This window comes from Bos taurus, chromosome 15, assembly GCF_002263795.3.
Source record: "Bos taurus isolate L1 Dominette 01449 registration number 42190680 breed Hereford chromosome 15, ARS-UCD2.0, whole genome shotgun sequence".
In the NCBI taxonomy this organism is placed as follows: domain Eukaryota; kingdom Metazoa; phylum Chordata; class Mammalia; order Artiodactyla; family Bovidae; genus Bos; species Bos taurus.
Genome location: NC_037342.1, coordinates 18038424 through 18059325, shown reverse-complemented (window position 1 = coordinate 18059325; position 20902 = coordinate 18038424). Strand labels below are relative to the sequence as shown.

The window sequence follows — 20902 nt, the reverse complement described above, 5'->3', positions numbered from 1 at the left end:
TTGGCTTAAAGCTCAACATTCAGAAAACTAAGATCATGGCATCTGGTCCCACCACTTCATGGGAAATAGATGGGGAAACAGTGTCAGACTTTATCTTTTTGGGCTCCAAAATCACTGCAGATGGTGACGCAGCCATGAAATTAAAAGACGCTTACTCCTTGGAAGAAAAGTTATGACCAACCTAGATAGCATATTCAAAAGCAGAGATATTACTTTGCCAACAAAGTCCGTCTAGTCAAGGCTATTGTTTTTCCAGTGGTCATGTATGGATGTGAGAGTTGGACTGTGAAGAAAGCTGAGGACCGAAGAATTAATGCCTTTGAACTGTGATGTTGGAGAAGACTCTTGAGAGTCCCTTGGACTGCAAGGAGATCCGACCAGTCCATTCTGAAGGAGATCAGCCCTGAGTGTTCTTTGGAAGGAATGATGCTAAAGCTGAAACTCCAGTACTTTGGCCACCTCATGTGAAGAGTTGACTCACTGGAAAAGACTCTGATGCTGGGAGGGATTGGGTGCGGGAGGAGAAGGGGACAACAGTGGATGAGATGGCTGGATGGCCTCACCGACTTGATGGATGTGAGTTTGAGTGAACTCCGGGAGTTGGTGATGGACAGGGAGGCCTGGTGTGCTGCAATTCATGGGGTTGCAAAGAGTCGGACACGACTGAGCGACTGAACTGAACTGACCTGAACTGAGTAGTTTTCCAGCAGAAAGATGACAGAATAGAAGGACATGCACTCATCTTCTCCTGCAAGAACTCCAAAATTACAACTCGCTACTGAACAACCATTGACAGAAAAATGTAGGACACCACCATAAAAGGATACTCCACGTGCAAGGGCAAAGGAGAAGCCCCAACAAGACGGTAGGAGGGGTGAAATCCCATTTAGAATCAAACCCCATACCCGCCAGAAACGCTTGGAGGGCTCAAACAAAACTTTATGTGCACCAGGACCCAGAGGTCCCATAAAGACTGAGTCAGATCTACCTTTGAGTCTTTGAGTGTCTCCTGTGGAGGAACAGGTGAGCAGTGGCCTGCCTCAGGGACAGAGTCACTGGCTGTGGAAGACCTGGGTCATGCAGTGTTACCCACCATGGAGCCTCTGAGAAGATGATCCACAATCTGCAGAACTATTATACCAAAGAAAATTTCACACTTTTAAGAAAGCTGTAGGACCCACAACAGATTTCCCAACCTGGAGATCTGGCAAAGGGACTGAGAACCCCCAGGGAATTTGACTTCAGAGGCCAGTGGGATTTGATTACAGAACTTCCACAGAACTGGGGGAACCTACTCTTGGAGGGCACAAACAAAACCTAGTGTGCACCAGGAGAAAGGAGCAGTGTCCACACAAGAGACTGAGTCATACTTGCCTGTGAGTGTCCAGGAGTTTCCAGTGGAGGCTTGGTCAACAGTTTGGCCTCAGGCCAAACAACAGGGAGGGAAAACAGCCCCACCCATCAAGAGAAAAATCAGTAGAAAATTAGATTAAAGATTTACTGAGCATGGTCCCATCAGAACAAATCCCAGTTTTACCCACAGTCTCTCCCATCAGGAAGCTTCCATAAGCCTCTTACCATTATTCAGGAGAGGGCAGACAGAAAGAAAACCACAGTCACATAAAATTAACCAAACTGGTTACATGGACCACAGCCTTGTCTAACTCAATGAAATCATGAGCCATGCCATGTAGGGCCACCCAAGACGGATGGGTCATGATGGAGAATTTTGACAAAATGTGGTCCACTGGAAGGAGAATGGGAATAGCAAACCACTTCAGTATTCTTGCCTTGAGAACCCCATTAATAGTATGAAAAGGCAAAAAGATAGAACACTGAAAGATGAACTACCCAGGTTGGTAGGTGCCCAATATGCTACTGGAGAAAAGTGGAGAAATAACTCTGGAAAGAATGAAGAGACAGGACCAAAGAGAAAACAACACCCAGTTGTGGATGTGACTGGTGATGGAAGTAAAGTCCGATGCTGTAAAGAAGAATATTGCATAGGAAGCTGGAATATTAGGTCCATGAATCAAGGCAAATTGGAAGTGGTCAAATAGGAGATGGCAAGAGTAAACATTGACATTTTAGGAATTAGTGAACTAAAATGGACTGGAATGGATGAATTTAATTCAGATGACCATTACTTCTACTACTGTGGTCAAGAATGCCTTAGAAGAAATGGAATAACCCTCATAGTCAACAAAAGAGTCCGAATTGCAGTACTTTGTTGCAATCTCAAAAAAGACAGAATGATCTCTGTTAATTTCCACGGCAAACCATTCAGTATCACAGTAATCCAAGTCTATGCCACTTGGATTCAGCAACCACGAATGCTGAAGAAGCTGAAGTTGAATGGTTCTATAATGACCTACAAGACCTTCTAGAACTAACACCAAAAAAAAAAAAAAAATGTCCTTTCATCTTAGGGGACTGGAATGCAAAAGTAGGAAGTCAAGAGATACCTGGAGTAACAGACAAGTTTGGCCTTGGAGTAAAAATGAAGCAGGGCAAAGGCTAACAAGAGTTTTGCTAAGAGAATGCACTGGTCATAGCAAACACCCTCTTCCAACAACACAAGAGAACACTCTACACATGGACATCACCAGATGGTCAATACTGAAGTCAGATTGATTATATTCTTTGCAGTCAGAGATGGAGAAACTCTATACAGTCAGCAAAAACAAGACCAGGAGCTTACTGTGGCTCAGATCATGAACTCCTTATTGCCAAATTCAGGCTTAAATTGCAGAAAGTAGGGAAAACCAATAGACTATTCAGGTATGACCTAAATCAAATCCCATATGATTATACAGTGGAAGTGACAAATAGATTCAAGGGATTAGATATTATAGACAGATGCCTGAAGATCTATGGGCAGAGGTTCATGACATTGTATAGGAGGCAGTGATCAAAACCATCCCCAAGAAAAAGAAATGAAAAAAGGCAAAATGGTTTTCTGAGGAGGTCTTACAAATAGCTAAAAAAGAAGAGAAGCTAAAGGTAAAGGATAAAAGGAAAGATAAATCCATTTGAATGCAGAGTTCCAAAGAACAGCAAGGAGAGATGGGAAAGCCTTCTTCAGTAATCAATAAAAAGAAATAGAGGAAAACAATAGAATGGAAAAGACTAGAGTTCTTTTCATGAAAATTAAAGATACCAAGGGAATATTTTATGCAAAGGGACACATAAAGGACAGAAATGGTACAGACCTAACAGAAGCAGAAGATATTAAGAAGAGGTGGCAAGAATACATAGAAGAACTATGCAAAAAATATCTTCATGATATTTCCAGATAACCACGATGGTGTGAATACCCACCTAGAGCCAGATGTCCTGGAGTGTGAAGTCAAGTGGGCCTTAGGAAGCATCACTACAAACAAAGCTAGTGGAGGTGATGGAATTCCAGTTGGGCTATTCAAATCCTAGAAGATGATGCTGTGAAAGTGCTGCACTCAATATGCCAGCAAATTTGGAAAACTCATCCGTGGTCACAGGACTGGAAAAGTCAGTTTTCATTTCAATCCCAAAGAAAGGCAATGCCAAAGAGTATTCAAACTACTGCACAATTGCACTCATCTCACACACTAACAAAATAATGCTCAAAATTCTCCAAGCTAGGCTTCAACAGTATGTGAACTGAGAACTTCCAGATGTTCAAGCTGGATTTAGAAGAGGCAGAGGAACCAGTGATCAAATTGTCAACATCCATTGAATCATAGAAAAAGCAAGAGAGTTCCAGAAAAACATCTATTTCTGTTTTATTGACTATGCCAAAGACTTTGACTGTATGAATCACAACAATCTGTGGAAAATACTTCAAGAGATGGAAATACCAGATCACCTTACCTGCCTCCTGAAAAATCTGTATGCAGGTCAAGAAACAACAGTTAGAACCAGGACTTGATCCAAATTGTGAAAGGAGTATGTCAAGGCTGTATATTGTCGCCCTGCTTATTTAACTTATATGCAGACTACATCATGCAAAATGCCAGGCTGGATGAAGCACATGCTGGAATCAAGATTGCCGGGAGAAATATCAATAACTGCAGATATGCAGATGACACCACCCTTATGGCAGAAAGTGAAGAGGAACTAAAGAGCCAAGTGAAAGAGGAGAGTGAAAAAGCTGGCTCTAAACTCAATATTCAGAAAACTAAGATCATGGCATCTGGTCCCATCACTTCATGGCAAATAGATGGGGGAAACAATGGAAGCAGTGACAGACTTTATTTTTCTTGGCTCCAAAATCACTGCAGATAGTTAGTGAGACCATGAAATTAAAAGACACTTGCTCCTTGGAAGAAAAGCTATGACTAACCTAGACAGCATATTAAAAAGCAGAGACATTATTTTGCCAAGAAAGGTTCATCTAGTCAAAGCTGTTGTTTCCAGTAGTCTTGTATGGATGTGAGAGTTGGACCATGAAGAAAGCTGAGCACTCAAGAATTGATGCTTTTGAGCTGCGATGTTGGAGAGAACTCTTGAGAGTTCCTTGGATTGCAAGGAGATCCAACCAGTCAATGCCAAAGGAAATCAGTCCTGAATATTCATTGGAAGGACTGATGCTGAAGCTGAAGCTACAATACTTTGGCCACCTGATGTGAAGACTGACTCATTGGAAAAGACCCTGATGCTGGGAAAGATGGAAGGCAGAAGGAGAAGGGGACGACAGAGGATGAGATGGTTGGATGGCATCACCAACTGGATGGACATGAGTCTGAGCAAACTCCGGGAGTTGGTGATGGACAGGGAAGCCTGATGTGCTGCTGTCTCTGGGGTCGTAAAGATTTGGACGTGACTGAGCAACTGAACTGAACTGAGCTGAGTAGTTTTCTGGTGGTATCTTTAGGATTTTCCAGGTGTCACATCATGTCATCTGCAACAGCGACAATTACTTCTTCTCCAATTTGGATTACTTTTATTTCTTTTCTTCTCCAATTGCCATGGTTAGGACTTCTAAAATTATTTCAAAAAAAAGTTCAAAGGTCTATATCCTTTTCTTGTTCCTGATCCTAAAGGAAATGCTTTCAGTTTTCACCAGTTAGAATGTTGTTAGTTGTGGGTTTGTTGTATATGGCCTTTATTATATTGAGGTAGTTTCCCTCTATGCCCATTTTCTGGAGAATTTTTATGATAAATAGGTGTTGAAAGTGAAAGTGAAAGTGAAGTTGCTCAGTCGTGTCCAACTCTTTGCGACCCCATGGACTGTATCCTACCAGGCTTCTCTGTCCACGGGATTTGCCAGGCAATAGTACTGGAGTGGATTGCCATTTCCTTCTCCAGGGGATCTTCCCAACCCAGGGATTGAACCCGGGTCTTCCACATTGTAGACAGACGCTTTACCGTCTGAGCCACCAGGGAAGTCTTAGGTGTTAAATTTTGTCAAAAGTATCATCTGCATCTCTTGAGATGATCATATTGTTTTTAATCTTTACTTTTTAATATGGTATATCACATTGATTGATTTGCATATATTGAAGAATCTTTACATCCCTTGGATAAATCCCACTTGATCTTGGTATACTATGTTTTTAATATGCTGTGGGATTCTGTTTACTAGTATTATGTTGGGGGGTTTTGCATCTATATTAGTTAGTATTATTGGCCTATAATTTTCCTTTTTTGTGATATGTTTGTCTGCTTTTGTTATGAGGGTGATAGTGATAACAGCCTTATGGAGTGAGTTTGGGAATTTTTCTCCCTCTGTAGTTTTTTGGAAGACTTTGAGAAGGATAGGTGTTAGCTTTTCTCTAAATGTTTGATAGAATTTTCCTGTGAAGCTATTTGGTCCTAGACTTTTGTTTGTTGGAAGAGTTTTAATTACAGTTTTAATTTCATTACTTGTGATTGGTCTGTTAATCTTTTCTAATTCTTCCTGGTTCAGTCTTTGAAAATTGTACCTTTCCAAGAATTTGTTCATTTCTTCCAGGCTGTCAATTTTATTGGCATATAGTTGTAGTAGTCTCTTATGATCCTTTGTATTTCTGCAAAGGATTCACTTGTAGTTTCTCCTTTTTTATTTCTAATTTTGTTGATTTTACCTTGTCCCTTTTTTTTTGAAGAAGAACTACCATTCTGATAGTGTGGGATATCTCACTGTGGATTTGACTTGCATTTCTCTAATGATTAGCAATGTTGAGCACCTTTTCTTTTACATCTAAAAGAGCTAGAAAAAGAAAAAAACCCAAAATTAATAGAAGGAATGAAATCATGAAGATCAGAGCAGAAATTAGTGAAATAGAAACCAAAAATAAAAACAGGAAAGATTAATGAAACTAAGAGGTGGTACTTTGAAAAACACTAAACTGATGACACATTATCCAGACACATCGAGAGAAAAAGAGAGCTCTTTAAGGTCAGTGTTTTTTAACTGATCTTCTGTCTGAATGATCTGTCCATTCTTGAAAATGGAGTGTTAAAGTCCATGTCTCTCTTTATATCCATTAATGTTTGCTTTATATACTTAGGTGTTCCTGTTTTGAGTGCATTTATATTTAAAATTGTTTTATATTCTTTTTGGATGGATCCTTTTTATCCTTATGCATTGTCCTTCTTTGTCTCTTGATGCAGTCTTTGTTTTAAGGTCTATTTAGTAAAGAGTCGGACACGACTGAGCGACTGAACTGAACTGAACTGAGTCTGATACAAGTATTCCTACCTGACTTTCTTTTGATTTCCATTGCACAGAATACCTTTTTCCATCCCCTCTCTTTCAGTCTGGATGTGTCTCTAGATCTTAAGTAGATCTATTGTAGAGTCCTGTTTTGTATCCATTTTGTATCTGCCATCCTATGTCTTTTGATTGAAGCATTTAGTCTATTTGCATTTAAAGTAATTACTCATAAGTATGTTGTTAATTGGAGAAGGCAATGGCACCCCACTCCAGTACTCTTGCCTGGAAAATCCCATGGACAGAGGAGCCTGGTAGGCTGCAGACCATGGGGTCGTGAAGAGTTGGACACGACTGAGTGACTTCACTTTCACTTTTCCCTTTCATGCATTGGAGAAGGGAATGGCAACCCACTCCAGTGTTCTTGCCTGGAGAATCCCAGGGACGGGGGAGCCTGGTGGGCTGCCGTCTCTGGGGTCGCACAGAGTCGGACACGACTGAAGCGACTTAGCAGCAGCAGCAGCATGTTGTTATTACCATTCGTTAATTATTTTCTGATTGTTTTTATAGTTCTTTTTTGTTCCTTTCTTCTTTTGCTCTAATCCCTTGTGATTTAATGGCTATCTTTATGTTATTTTGGGTTCCTTTCTCCTTTTTTGTTTGTGTATCTATTATAAGTTTTTGGCTTGTGATTACCATGAGATGTGCATGTGTGTCTACACACGCACACACACACACACACACATAAATTTAAAGATCTCTTAAGTTTGAAAGCATTTTAACAACCCTGAATTTGTACTTGTTACTCCCTTATGTTTAATGTTTTTGATATATTTTACAGCTTTTTTTTTTTTTTTTAACATCCCTTAACTCCTTATTGTTAATTTAGATATTTTGCCACTTTTGTCTTTTATCCTCCCTACTACCTAGTAGTAGTTGATCTACTACCTTTACTATGTGTTTGTCTTTAAGAATTAGATTTTTCCTTTCATAATTTTTATATTTCTTTCATAGTTTTTATGTTTCTAGTTTTTCCTTAGAGGAGTCTTTCTAACGTTTATTGTAAAGTTGGTTTCGTGATGCCAAACCCCTTTAGCTTTTGCTTGCCTGTAAACCTCTGTATCTACTTCAAATTTGAATGATAGCATTGCCAGGTGGAGTAATCTTGGTTATAGATTTTTTCCTTTTATCACTTTGAATACATTGTGCCACACCCTTCTGGCCTACAGAGTTTCTGCTGAACAGTCAGCTGGTAGTTTTATGGGCAATTCCTTTCATGTAACTAGTTATTTTTCCCTTTCTGCTTTTAAGGTTCCCTTTTATCCTTAATTTTTGCTATTTTAATTAAAATGTGTCTTGTAGTGGACCTCTTAGAGTTTATCTTATTTTGGACTGTCCATGCTTCCTGAAACTTGATGTCTGTTTCTTTCCCCAGGTTAGGGAAATTTTTTACCTATTACTTCTTTAAATAAATTCTCTGCCAATTTCTCTCCTTCATCTCCTTCTGGGATCCCTATAATGCAAATGTGAGTATGCTTCATGTTGTCCCAGAGGTCTCCTAAGCTATCCTTATTTAAATTTTTTTTCTGTTTTCTCTGTTCAGCTTGGTGATTTCCACTACCCTGTCTTCCTTAAATTTTTGGTTGAATTCACCCATGAACTCATATAGGCATGGTGTTTTCTACTTTGAAAGGTTAATTATTGATTCAATATCTTTAATAGATATTGATCTATTCAGATTGTCTATTTCTCCTTATGTGAGTTTTGATAGGTTGTGTCTTTCAAGGAATCAATCCATTTAGTTTAGGTTATCAAATTTTGAGGCATAAAGTTGTTCATATTTGTTCATTATCCTTTTAGTGTCCATGGAATCAGTAGTAATGGCCCGTCTTTCATTTCTGATATTAGTATTTCGTATACTCTATCTCTCTCACTGCTGCTGTCCAGCATCACAGGACAGAGTGAGTATCATACAGTGTATCACTAACCTGGAAAAAGATCAAAATTCAAAATTAGTAGTATGGTTTCTACTGCATGTGTATCACTTTTACACCCATCATAAAGATGAAAAATTGTAAGTCAAACCAGTCATAAATCAGGGAACATGTGTGTGTGCATGTATTTAATTTTTTAGTTAGAAAATTATGCAAAACTAATGTTGTATTTCAGGTTGAACAATTTAAGATAACATCTGTTTTCTCATCTAACTTAATATAATCAGGAGACAGGTTGGGGACCAAGATTTTTTTTCTCTATTTTCCATTTGATGTGGGGCACTAAATTTTAGAAGACCAATTATATACAATTCTTACAAAATTTAAACATGGATTTTTGATTTAAAATCAAAAGCTAGCTAGGAAAGGTCAGCTGGTATTAAACTCAGATTCACTAGTCACATTTTTTTCTCTGAATCTACCTAGAGTGAAAGTGAAAGTCGCTCAATTGAGTCTGACTCTTTGTGACCCCATGGCCTGTACCGTCCATGGAATTCTCCAGGCCAGAATACTGGAATGGTAGCCTTTTCCTTCTCCAGCGGATCTTCCCAACCTAGAAGATAATATTTAATATGAAAATATATTTGAGGCGTGTAAAAAAAAACTCATCCATTTTATGACTATAAATCACCTGGCACTTAAACTTTTACATTACATAGAAAGGAAACATAATTTGGTATCATTTTCCCAGTTATCATGTAAATTGTTTTACTTATTGAGTATCTATAAAAAAATAAATTCGGATACTTTCTTTCTTTTTTTTTTTTTTTTTAAATTTTATTTTATTTTTAAACTTTACATAATTGTATTAGTTTTGACAAATATCAAAATGAATCCACCACAGGTATACATGTGTTCCCCATCCTGAACCCTCCTCCCTCCTCCCTCCCCATACCATCCCTCTGGGTCGTCCCAGTGCACCAGCCCCAAGCATCCAGTATCGTGGATCGAACCTGGACTGGCAACTCGTTTCTTACATGATATTTTACATGTTACAATGTCATTCTCCCAAATCTTCCCACCCTCTCCCTCTCCCACAGAGTCCATAAGACTGTTCTATACATCAGTGTCTCTTTTGCTGTCACATACACAGGGTTACTGTTACCATCTTTCTAAATTCCATATATATGCGTTAGAATACTGTATTTATGTTTTTCCTTCTGGCTTACTTCACTCTGTATAATAGGCTCCAGTTTCATCCACCTCATTAGAACTGATTCAAATGTATTCTTTTTAATGGCTGAGTAATACTCCATTGTGTATATGTACCACAGCTTGCTTATCCATTCATCTGCTGATGGACATCTAGGTTGCTTCCATGTCTTGGCTATTATAAACAGTGCTGCGATGAACATTGGGGTACACGTGTCTCTTTCCCTTCTGGTTTCCTCAGTGTGTATGCCCAGCAGTGGGGTTGCTGGATCATAAGGCAGTTCTATTTCCAGTTTTTTAAGGAATCTCCACACTGTTCTCCATAGTGGCTGTACTAGTTTCGAGGTTTTTTGTATTTCCATACAAATTGTGAAATTATTTGTTCTAGCTCTGTGAAGAATACTGTTGGTAGCTTGATAGGGATTGCGTTGAATCTATAAATTGCTTTGGGTAGTATACTCATTTTCACTATATTGATTCTTCCAATCCATGAACATGGTATATTTCTCCATCTATTAGTGTCCTCTTTGATTTCTTTCACCAGTGTTTTATAGTTTTCTATATATAGGTCTTTAGTTTCTTTAGGTAGATATATTCCTAAGTATTTTATTCTTTCCGTTGCAATGGTGAATGGAATTGTTTCCTTAATTTCTCTTTCTGTTTTCTCATTATTAGTGTATAGGAATGCAAGGGATTTCTGTGTGTTGATTTTATATCCTGCAACTTTACTGTAGTCATTGATTATTTCTAGTAATTTTCTGGTGGACTCTTTAGGGTTTTCTATGTAGAGGATCATGTCATCTGCAAATAGTGAGAGTTTTACTTCTTCTTTTCCAATTTGGATTCCTTTGATTTCTTTTTCTGCTCTGATTGCTGTGGCCAAAACTTCCAAAACTATGTTGAATAGTAATGACAAGCGATCTTGAGAAAGAAGAATGGAACTGGAGGAATCAACCTACCTGACTTCAGGATACTTTCTAATTTAAAATTAACTATTTGAGGTTTATTCACTTCATCTATTTCATAAGTAATCAATATTCAGTAGCTATTTAATATAATAGAGAAATTATGAACTGATATATATAGAATGTTGAAAACTAATTTTTTTTTATAGGCAGAACTTCTAGATGCTGCTGCTGGTATTAATGTACGATTCAGATTAGGTGGTGTAAGTATGAATACATTCTTATTTAGTAGTATTAAAGCACATTTATATAAAATTTAAAAGATGTAATTTTAAAAAACATAGACCATTTTCCTAATTAAATCGATATGGTTCTTTTAACTTTTCCATCTACAGGTTAAATTTCCACCTGAAATATACTATAAAATTTTCACTCACAGACATATTGAAGATCTGTGTGCTAATAGCCCTAGAGACTACACAAAACTTCCAGCAAAACATAGATCTCATATTAAAAGTGATGATCTTCAGGAAGAGGATTACAGTGGCTGGTATCGTCGTATAGAGAACAATGGCTGGAGGCCTGTTTGTGAGACAGTAAGAACAGATAAATATTAATAATTTTTTATGTTATATGCTTAGAAACCTATCTGTCTTTCTGAAAGTTAATTTTCAGATTTTTTAAAAAATAATAAATTCTACTAATTTAACTGATAAAATTTGCTTAACTACTCTGGGGCAACTAGTATACTTCAAGATTCAGCAATATATCTTTTTTTTTAATATATCTTTTTTTTTTTTAACATCTACTTCTGCTTTTAATAATCAGCTTTGAGTCTAGACCATCTTTAGATACTCTCTGGCACTCAGCAATTACCCATCTTTATAATAAAGCAAATCTGAAGATGTTACTGACTGTAATTAATCCCTGGACAAGAAGTGGGTGTTCTTGAGAGTAATATCCCATTTTTTGTACAGAGCTTGTAACAGCAGACCCTAGTGGGAAATCACTTGGGTTTTCATGGTGTTGAAAAATATAACATGTATTTATATGAACTAAACAGAATGATTTAAAATATACATGGTTTCTAATGCATATATATGATTTGAGAATTTTTCTATAGACATGTTTGTTTAATCTCCTTTTTGTGGAAATATTTTTTATCCAAGGATATTTGTTAACTTATATTTTAAAAGTTAACATTATCTGGTTGTATAGTTCTGGATGTTTGTTTATATGGCTCAAGTATCTTCATTCAAATCCCTCAATCTCTGATATACAAATTGTAGAATGTGGTATATTGGATATACTAAGTATGAAAAATGATCAAAGTGTGAATTCATTCAGTCAACAAAGTTTGTTGCATACCAGTCAGATATATGGCATTTTACTAGATGCTTAATAAGCAATGGTAAATAAAAATATTCCTCCACTGAAGTAGTTTGCCTTTTAATTAAGGAGAGAGTCAAGTAAACAGGATATTTCAGTACAGTGCTTTAATAGGCAAATTCAGAGTGTTGTGGGGGATAAACTCTCCTCTTTGTTATTTAATGTGTATGTGGTGAGGGAGGAGGAATGAACTGGAAATAAGAAAACAAGCAACCAGCTAGTATAAGCATCATATGGGGAAATCACGAAGTCTTAAGATACAATGGTGAGACTTCTGTATTCTTGGAGGGTGCCCATATTCCTTGAGGATTTGTTGTTACTGTTCAGTTGCTAAGTTGTGTCTGACTCTTTGTGACCCCATGAACTGCAGCACACTAGGCTTCCCTGTCCTTCACTGTCTCCCTGAGTTTGCTCAAACTCATGTCCATTGAGTCAGTGATGCCACCTGACCATCTCATCCTCTGTCATTCTCTTCTCCTCTTGCCCTCAATCTTTCCCAGCATCAGGGTCTTTTCTTTTCCAGTGAGTTGGCTCTTCCCATCAGGTGGCCAAAGTACTGAGGATTAGAGTCTTCAAAAGTCAGTAGCACCTACTGGTCAGCTCTGTTCTTATGAGAAACTAAAACACTCCTAGAATATATCTATTCACTTATTCATTCAACAAATACTTATTAAATACTACCTCAGTACACTAATTCTCTTTAGTTTTTCTATGGCATGTGTCTCTTAAGGCTCAATGTGCTATTCACTTAATTAGAAATATCTTAAAAGGGTCTATCCTCTCCTCTATTTCTACCTTGGTATATTCCTACTGAACACACAGAAGTTCTTGTTTATAGTCAGATAACCTCACAATCAGTAATTTAATATTTTGTGTATTCATTTTTTATTTCTCAATAGTTTTGGAGGCCTACTGAAAATGTGATGATGGGAGACAAAAAGGAAAGTGAATTCCATTTCTCCAAACTGAAGAGAAGGCAAGATATGGAAAAGAAAAGAAAAATTAGAAAAATACAATGGATGCAGCAAATGTAGGTTGATGAAATACTTAGAATTATTAAAGAAGTATATATTTTCAAAAATTGCTATCACTAGTAAAAATAATCACATGTTATTTTAAAAATAAGATGAAAGGTTACAGTTATTTTTAAAAAATACAATGAAAGCAAATATTTAATAAATGCTTGCTAGAGACTGTTAATATCTAAGATATAAGTGGAAAAAGACAAATTCTCTTTGACCTCAAGGAAATCACAGTCTTTGCCACATGAGATGAAAATCAGCATTTACTTTCATATGTGAGATTAATATGACCTATTCGCCAGGCATAGGCATTCCCTGGTGGCTCAGATGGTAAAGAGTCTGCCTGCAATGAGGGAGAACCAGGTTCAGTCCCTGGGTTAGGAAGATCCCCTGGAGAAGCAAATGGCAACCCACTCTAGTATTCTTCCAGAAAATCCTTGGACGGAAGAGCCTGGCAGACTAGAGTCCTTGGGGTCACAAATAGTTGGACACGACTGAAGTGACTTCCGTATCTTCTAGACTTACTCTATACCATTCTCAACCTTTTTTTGTCCCCTAAAGAAACTGACATGTAAGGATTACACTAAAAGGCATTCTGGACCTATCTAACAAATATTAAAAGCAAGTCTCAAAGGAATCAAATCATATCCAAGTTTACTTGACAGTATATAAGAACAGTGGAAAAGGGAATGGCAACCCACTCCAGTATTCTTGCCTGGGACATCCCACAGACAGAGGAGCTTGGTGGGCTACAGTCCGGGGAGATGCAGAGAGTCAAACATGACTGAGCAACTGAGCACACACCACATACATACAAGAACAAACTCCCAAGATATTTAAAGGAATAAAAAAAAAATTTCGGTACTCAGAATCATATAAATTAACAATGTCTACCATGTAGTAATCAATTGCCACACATTCAAAGAAGCAGGAAAACAGACCCCTGAGAAGAAAAAATAATATCAGTCAACTCAGCAAAACACCCATGGCTGATTCATGTCAAATGTAGGGCAAAAACCACTACAATATTGTAAAGTAACTAGCCTTCAAATAAAATAAATTAATTAATTTTAAAAAATTAAAAGGTAGGAAAACTTTTCAGATAGATAAAAGCTGAAGAAGAAAAGTGATTCTAAGTAAAAATCTAGATACATACAGGAATGAAGAACACTAAAATGGTAACTGTGTTAAGTAAATGTACAGAATTTTCTTCTTACTACTTAAACCTCTTTAAAAAGTAATTAACTAACTACTGAACTACACACTTGAAAACAGTCAAGATAAATAGTTAAGATGATAAATTTTATGTTGGTCATACCACAATTTTTTAAATGATAGATATTACATTTTTATTCAGACTAACATTGAAGAAAGTAGGGAAAACCACTAGACCATTCAGGTATGACCTAAATCAAATCCCTTATGATTATACAGTGAAGGTGAGAAATAGATTTAAGCAACTAGATCTGATAGATAGAGTGCCTGATGAACTATGTATGGACTGAGGTTCATGACATTGTACAGGAGACAGGGATCAAGACCATCTCCATGGAAAAGAAATGCAAAAAAGCAAAATGGCTGTCTGGGGAGGCCTTACGAATAGCTGTGAAAAGAAGAGAAGCAAAAAGCAAAGGAGAAAGGGAAAGATATAAGCATCTGAATGCAGAGTTCCAAAGAATAACAAGGAGAGATAAGAAAGCCATCCTCAGCGATCAATGCAAAGAAATAGAGGAAAACAACAGAATGGGAAAGACTAGAGATCTTTTCAAAAAAATTAGAGATACCAAGGGAACATTTCATGCAAAGATGGGCTCGATAAAGGACAGAAATGGTATGGACCTAACAGAAGCAGAAGATATTAAGAAGAGATGGCAAGAATACACAGAAGAACTGTACAAAAAAAATCTTCACGACCAAGATGATCATGATGGTGTGATCACTCACCTAGAGCCAGACATCCTGGAATGTGAAGTCAAGTGGGCCTTAGAAAGCATCACTACAAACAAAGGCAGTGGAGGTGATGGCATCCCAGTTGAGCTATTTCAAATCCTGAAAGATGATGCTGTGAAAGTGCTGCACTCAATATGTCAGCAAATTTGGAAAACTCAGCAGTGGCCACAGGACTGGAAAAGGTCAGTTTTCATTCCAACCCCAAAGGGCAATGCCAAAGAATGCTTAAACTACCGTTCAATTGCACTCATCTCACATGTTAGTAAAAGTAATGCTCAAAATTCTCCAAGCCAGGCTTCAGCAATATGTGAACTGTGAACTTCCTGATGTTCAAGCTGGTTTTAGAAAAGGCAGAGGAACCAGAGATCAAACTGCCAACATCTGCTGGATCATGGAAAAAGCAAGAGAGTTCCAGAAAGACATCTATTTCTGCTTTATTGACTATGCCAAAGCCTTTGACTGTGTGGATCACAATAAACTGTGGAAAATTCTGAAAGAGATGGAAATACCAGACCACCTGACCTGCCTCTTGAGAATGCAGGTCAAGAAGCAACAGTTAGAACTGGACATGGAACAACAGACTGGTTCCAAATAGGAACAGGAGTACGTCAAGGCTGTATATTGTCACCCTGCTTGTTTAACTTATATGCAGAGTACATCATGAGAAACATTGGGCTGGAAGAAGCACAAGCTGGAATCAAGATTGCCAGGAGAAATATCAATAACCTCAGATATGCAGATGACACCACCCTTATGGCAGAAAGTGAAGAGGAACTAAAAAGCCTCTTGATGAAAGTGAAAGAGAAGAGTGAAAAAGTTGGCTTAAAGCTCAACATTCAGAAAACAAAGATCATGGCATCTGGTCCCATCACTTCATGGGAAATAGATGGGGAACCAGTGGAAACAGTGTCAGATTTTATCTTTTTGGGCTCCAAAATCACTGCAGATGGTGACTGCAGCCATGAAATTAAAAGACGCTTACTCCTTGGAAGGAAAGTTATGACCAACCTAGATAGCATATTCAAAAGCAGAGACATTACTTTGCCAACAAAGGTCCATCTAGTCAAGGCTATGGTTTTTCCAGTGGTCATGTATGGATGCGAGAGTTGGACTGTGAAGAAAGCTGAGCACCGAGGAATTGATGCTTTTGAACTGTGGTGTTGGAGAAGACTCTTGAGAGTCCCTTGGACTGCAAGGAGATCCAACCAGTCCATTCTGAAGGAGATCAGCCCTGGGTGTTCTTTGGAAGGAATGATGCTAAAGCTGAAACTCCAGTACTTTGGCCACCTCACGCAAAGAGTTGACTCATTGGAAAAGACTCTGATGCTGGGAGGGATTGGGGGCAGGAGGAAAAGGGGACGACAGAGGATGAGATGGCTGGATGGCATCACTGACTTGATGGATGTGAGTTTGAGTGAACTCCGGGAGTTGGTGATGGACAGGGAGGCCTGGCGTGCTGTGGTTCATGGGGTCTCAAAGAGTCGGACACGACTGAGCGACTGAACTGAACTGAACTGAACATTTTTATACTGCAAAGTAATGAGCTAATATTGATGTTGCCAATCAAGTTATACTTAAGTATCTGATTCCACAATTATACTCCTTTTCTCTTATATTGAAAAACTTCATCAAACATTACATAATTACTGGACTTCCCTGGTGGTGTAGTGGATAAGAAATGCCTACCAATGCAAGAGACACAAGTTCAATCCCTCGTCCAGAAAGATTCCACATGCCATGGTGCAACTAAGCCCATGTGCCATAACTACTGAGTCTGCGTTCTAGAGCATGCAGGTCACAACTGTTGAGCCTGTGAGCTGCAACTACTGAAGCCTGTGTACCCAGAACCTGTGCTCCACAACAAGCAAAGCCACAGCAATGAGAAGCCCACACACTGCAACAAAGAGTAGCCCCTGCTGGCCACAACCAGAGAAAGTCTGCCTAAAGTGGACAGTAAATCCCATGGACGGAGGAGCCTGGTAGGCTGCAGTCCCTGGGGTCGCTAAGAGTAGGACACGACTGAGCGACTTCATTTTCACTTTTCACTTTCATGCATTGGAGAAGGAAATTGCAACCCACTCCAGTGTTCTTGCCTGGAGAATCCCAGGGACGGGGAAGCCTGGTGGGCTGCCGTCTCTGGGGTTGCACAGAGTCGGACACTACTGAAGCGACTTAGCAGCAGCAGCATAGAAGGTTGGAGTAACACGACCAACCAACTTGACATAATTGGCATTTATAGAGCACTGAACTCAACCAAAGAAAACAAATTCTTTTCAAGTGCACATGAAAAGCCTTCACCAAAATACACCATATCTGGGCCATGAAATAAATACCTACAAATTTAAAAGAATTAAAATCATACAAAGGAAGTTTTCTAATCATGATGAAATTAAAAATTATTTAAAACAGAGTAAAATAACAGAAACATTTCTTGATCTGGAAAACCTCCAGATACTTGGATATTAAACAGCATATCTTCAAATAATCCATAAGTCAAAGAAGTCACAAAAGAAACTTGAAAATATTTTTGGTTTAACAAAAAATGAAAAGACAACATACTAAAACTGGGGGAATGCAGCTAAAGAAGTACTTACAGGAAAATTTATATCATTTTCTATGAGACTAGTGTTATCTGATAAAAAACTACTCAAGGTTTATGAGGGGGATAAACTACAAAAAATAACAACCAATATTCTCTCATGAACATGATAATAAGTAATATTATAAACAAATGGAGTTTATCCTTGGAATACAAGATTGGTTTGACATTTGGAAATCAATCAATGCAATTCACCAAATTTGCAGACTAAAAAAGAAAACTGGATATGATGATCTCAAAAAGATGCAGAAAAAGTATTTACAAAAGTCTAGCTAACATTTGTAATTAAAATTCTTGGCAAATTAAGAATAGATGAGAGCCTCCTCAACTTGATGAAGATCATCTATGAAAAGCCTGCAGCCAACATGATACTTAATGGTGAGTGGCTGAATGCTTTCTCTCTAAGATCAGAAACAAAGATGTCTGCACTCACTACTTCTTCACAACATTGCACTGGATGTCCTCGTTAGTGCAATAAGGGTGGCAGGGTGAAGTGGTGGGAGAGACACTGAGATTGGAAAAGAAGAACTAAAATAATCTTTATTTACAATTGACATGATCATCCGAGGTTAGTGATATTTCTCATGGCAGTCTTGATTCCAACTTATGCTTCATCCAGCCTGGCATTTCGTATGATGTACTCTGCATATAACTTAAACAAGCAGAGTGACAATATATGGACTTGACGTACTCCTTTCCCAATTTGGAACCAGTCTGTTGTTCCATGTCCAGTTCTAACTTTTGCTTCCTAACATGCATACAGGTTTCTCAGGAGGCAGGTAAGGTGATCTGGTATTCTCAACTCTTTAAGGATTTTCCACAGTTTGACTGTGATCCACACAGTCAAATGCTTTAGCATAGTCAATGAAGCAGAAGTAGATGTTTTTCTGGAATTTTCTTGCTTTTTCTATGATCCAATGGATGTTGGCAATTTGAAATACTGGGCTGGATGAAGCACTAGCTGGAATCAAGATTGCTGGGAGAAATATCAATGACCTCAGATATGCAGATGATACCACCCTTGTGGCTTAAAGTTAAGAAAAACTGAAGAGCCTCTTGAGGAAAGTGAAAGAGGAGAGTGAAAAAGCTGGCTTAAAACTCAACATTCAGAAAACGAAGATCATGGTATCTGGTCTCCTCACTTCATGGCAAATAGATGGGGAAACAATGGGAACAGTGACAGACTTTATTTTTCTTGGGCTCCAAAATCACTGCAGGTGGTGACTGCAGCCATGAAATTAAAAGATGCTTGCTCCTTGGAAGAAAATCTATGACCAACCTAGACAGCATATTAAAAAGAAGAAGCACTGCTTTGCCAGCAAAGGTCATCTAGTCAACACTATGGTTTTTCCAGTAGTCGTATATGGATTTGAGAGTTGGAAGGTAAAGAAACCTGAGCACAGAAGAATTGATGCTTTTTGAACTGTGGTGTTGGAGAAGACTCTTGAGAGCCCCTTGGACTATAAGGAGATCCAACCAGTCCATCCTAAAGGAAATCAGCCCTGAATATTCACTGGAAGGACTGATGCTGAGGCTGAAGCTCCAAATAATGTGGCCACATGATACAATGAACTGACTTATTGGAAACGACCCTGATGCTTGGAAAGATTGAAAGCAGGAGAAGGGGATGCCAGTGGATGAGATGGTTGGATGGCATCACCAACTCAATGGACATGAGTCTGAGCAAGCTTGGGGAGTTGGTGGTGGACAGGGAAGCCTGGAGTGCTTCCTCTGTCCATGGGATGCTGGAATGGGTTGCCATTTCCTTCTCCAGGGGATCTTCCCTACCAAGAGATCGAACTTGCATCTCCTGCCTGGCAGGTGGATTATTTACTACTGTACCACCTGGAGCCATTTCATCATATGTAACTTAATTTGAAAAATGTCATAGATCTAAATATAAGAATGAACTCTATAGTGCATACAACTCAATATCTAAAGAACAAACAATCCAATCACAAAATGAGAAGATCTATATAGGCATTTCTCCAAAGCCATGCAGAGGGCCTATGGGCACATGAAAATATGCTCAACATTGCTAAATATTAGAGAAATGCAAATCAAAACCACAGTGAGGTATCATTTCACACATATCAGGATGGCAATCATCAAAAAGTCTACAAATAGTCAATACTGGAGAGAGTGTGTTGAAAAGGGAATCCTCCTAACACTGTTAGTGGGAATGTAAATTGGTGCTGCTACTATGGTAAACAGTAAGAAGGTTCCCTAAAAAACTAAAAATAGAGCTACCATATGATCCAGCAATCCCATAATTCCTGGCCATGTATGCAGCAAAGACAGAGATGCTAATTTGAAAGAATACGTGTACCCCAATGATCATAGCACCACTATTTACAATAGCCAAGACATGGAAGCAACCCAAGTCCCCATCAGTAAATAATTGGTTTAAGAAGATGTGGTATACATTTATATGTGTGTGTGTGGGCTCAGTCCCTCAGTTGTGTCCTACACTTTGTGACCCCATGGACAGTAGACTGCCAGGCTCTTCTGTCCATGGAATTTTTCAGGCAAGAATACTGGAGTGGGTTGCCATTTCCTACTCCAGTGGATCTTCCCAACCCAAGGATTAAACCCATGTCTCTTGCGTCTCCTGCACTGACAGATTCTTTACCACTGTGCCACTGATTTGTATGGTATATGTATATATACATGTGTATACATATATATATATATATATATATATATATATAATGGAATATTAGCCATAAGAAAGAACAAAATAATGCTATTTGCAGCAACATGGATAGACCTGAAGAATACCATACTGAGTGAAGTAAGTCAGATAAAGAAAAGACAAATATTACATGATATCACTTATATGTGGAATCTAATAATAATACAAATAAAACTACATACAAAACAGAATCAGACTCACAGACATAGAAAACAATCTTACAATTACCAAAGGAGAAAATGTGGGGAGGGATAACTTAGGATAATGGGATTAACAGATACAAACTATTCATATAGATACATTCAGTTCAGTTCAGTCGCTCAGTCGTATCCAACTCTTTGCGACCCTATGAATCACAGCATGCCAGGCCTCCCTGTCCATCACCAACTCCCAGAGTTCACCCAAACTCATGTGCATCGAGTTCGGTGATGCCATCCAGCCATCTCATCCTCTGTCATCCCCTTCTCCTCCTGCCCCCAGTCCTTCCCAGCATCAAGGTCTTTTCCAATGAGTCGACTCTGCATGAGGTGGTCAAAGTGTTGGAGTTTCAGCCCCAGCATCCAATATTATATATTAAATAGAT

The 20902-nt window shown here is 38.4% G+C and overlaps 1 protein-coding gene across 3 annotated transcripts in view; it reads left to right on the top strand.

The window, feature by feature from the left end:
* C15H11orf65 (chromosome 15 C11orf65 homolog) overlaps positions 1-20902 on the top strand; it is a 120109-nt gene that overhangs the window by 74919 nt on the left and 24288 nt on the right. For all 3 annotated transcript variants that reach the window (XM_015474607.3, XM_059875076.1, XM_059875077.1), the window contains 3 exons: positions 10874-10927; positions 11060-11260; positions 12953-13083. In XM_015474607.3, the coding sequence (XP_015330093.1) occupies positions 10874-10927; positions 11060-11260; positions 12953-13083 (386 nt within the window). The remainder of the gene's footprint in view (positions 1-10873; positions 10928-11059; positions 11261-12952; positions 13084-20902) is intronic.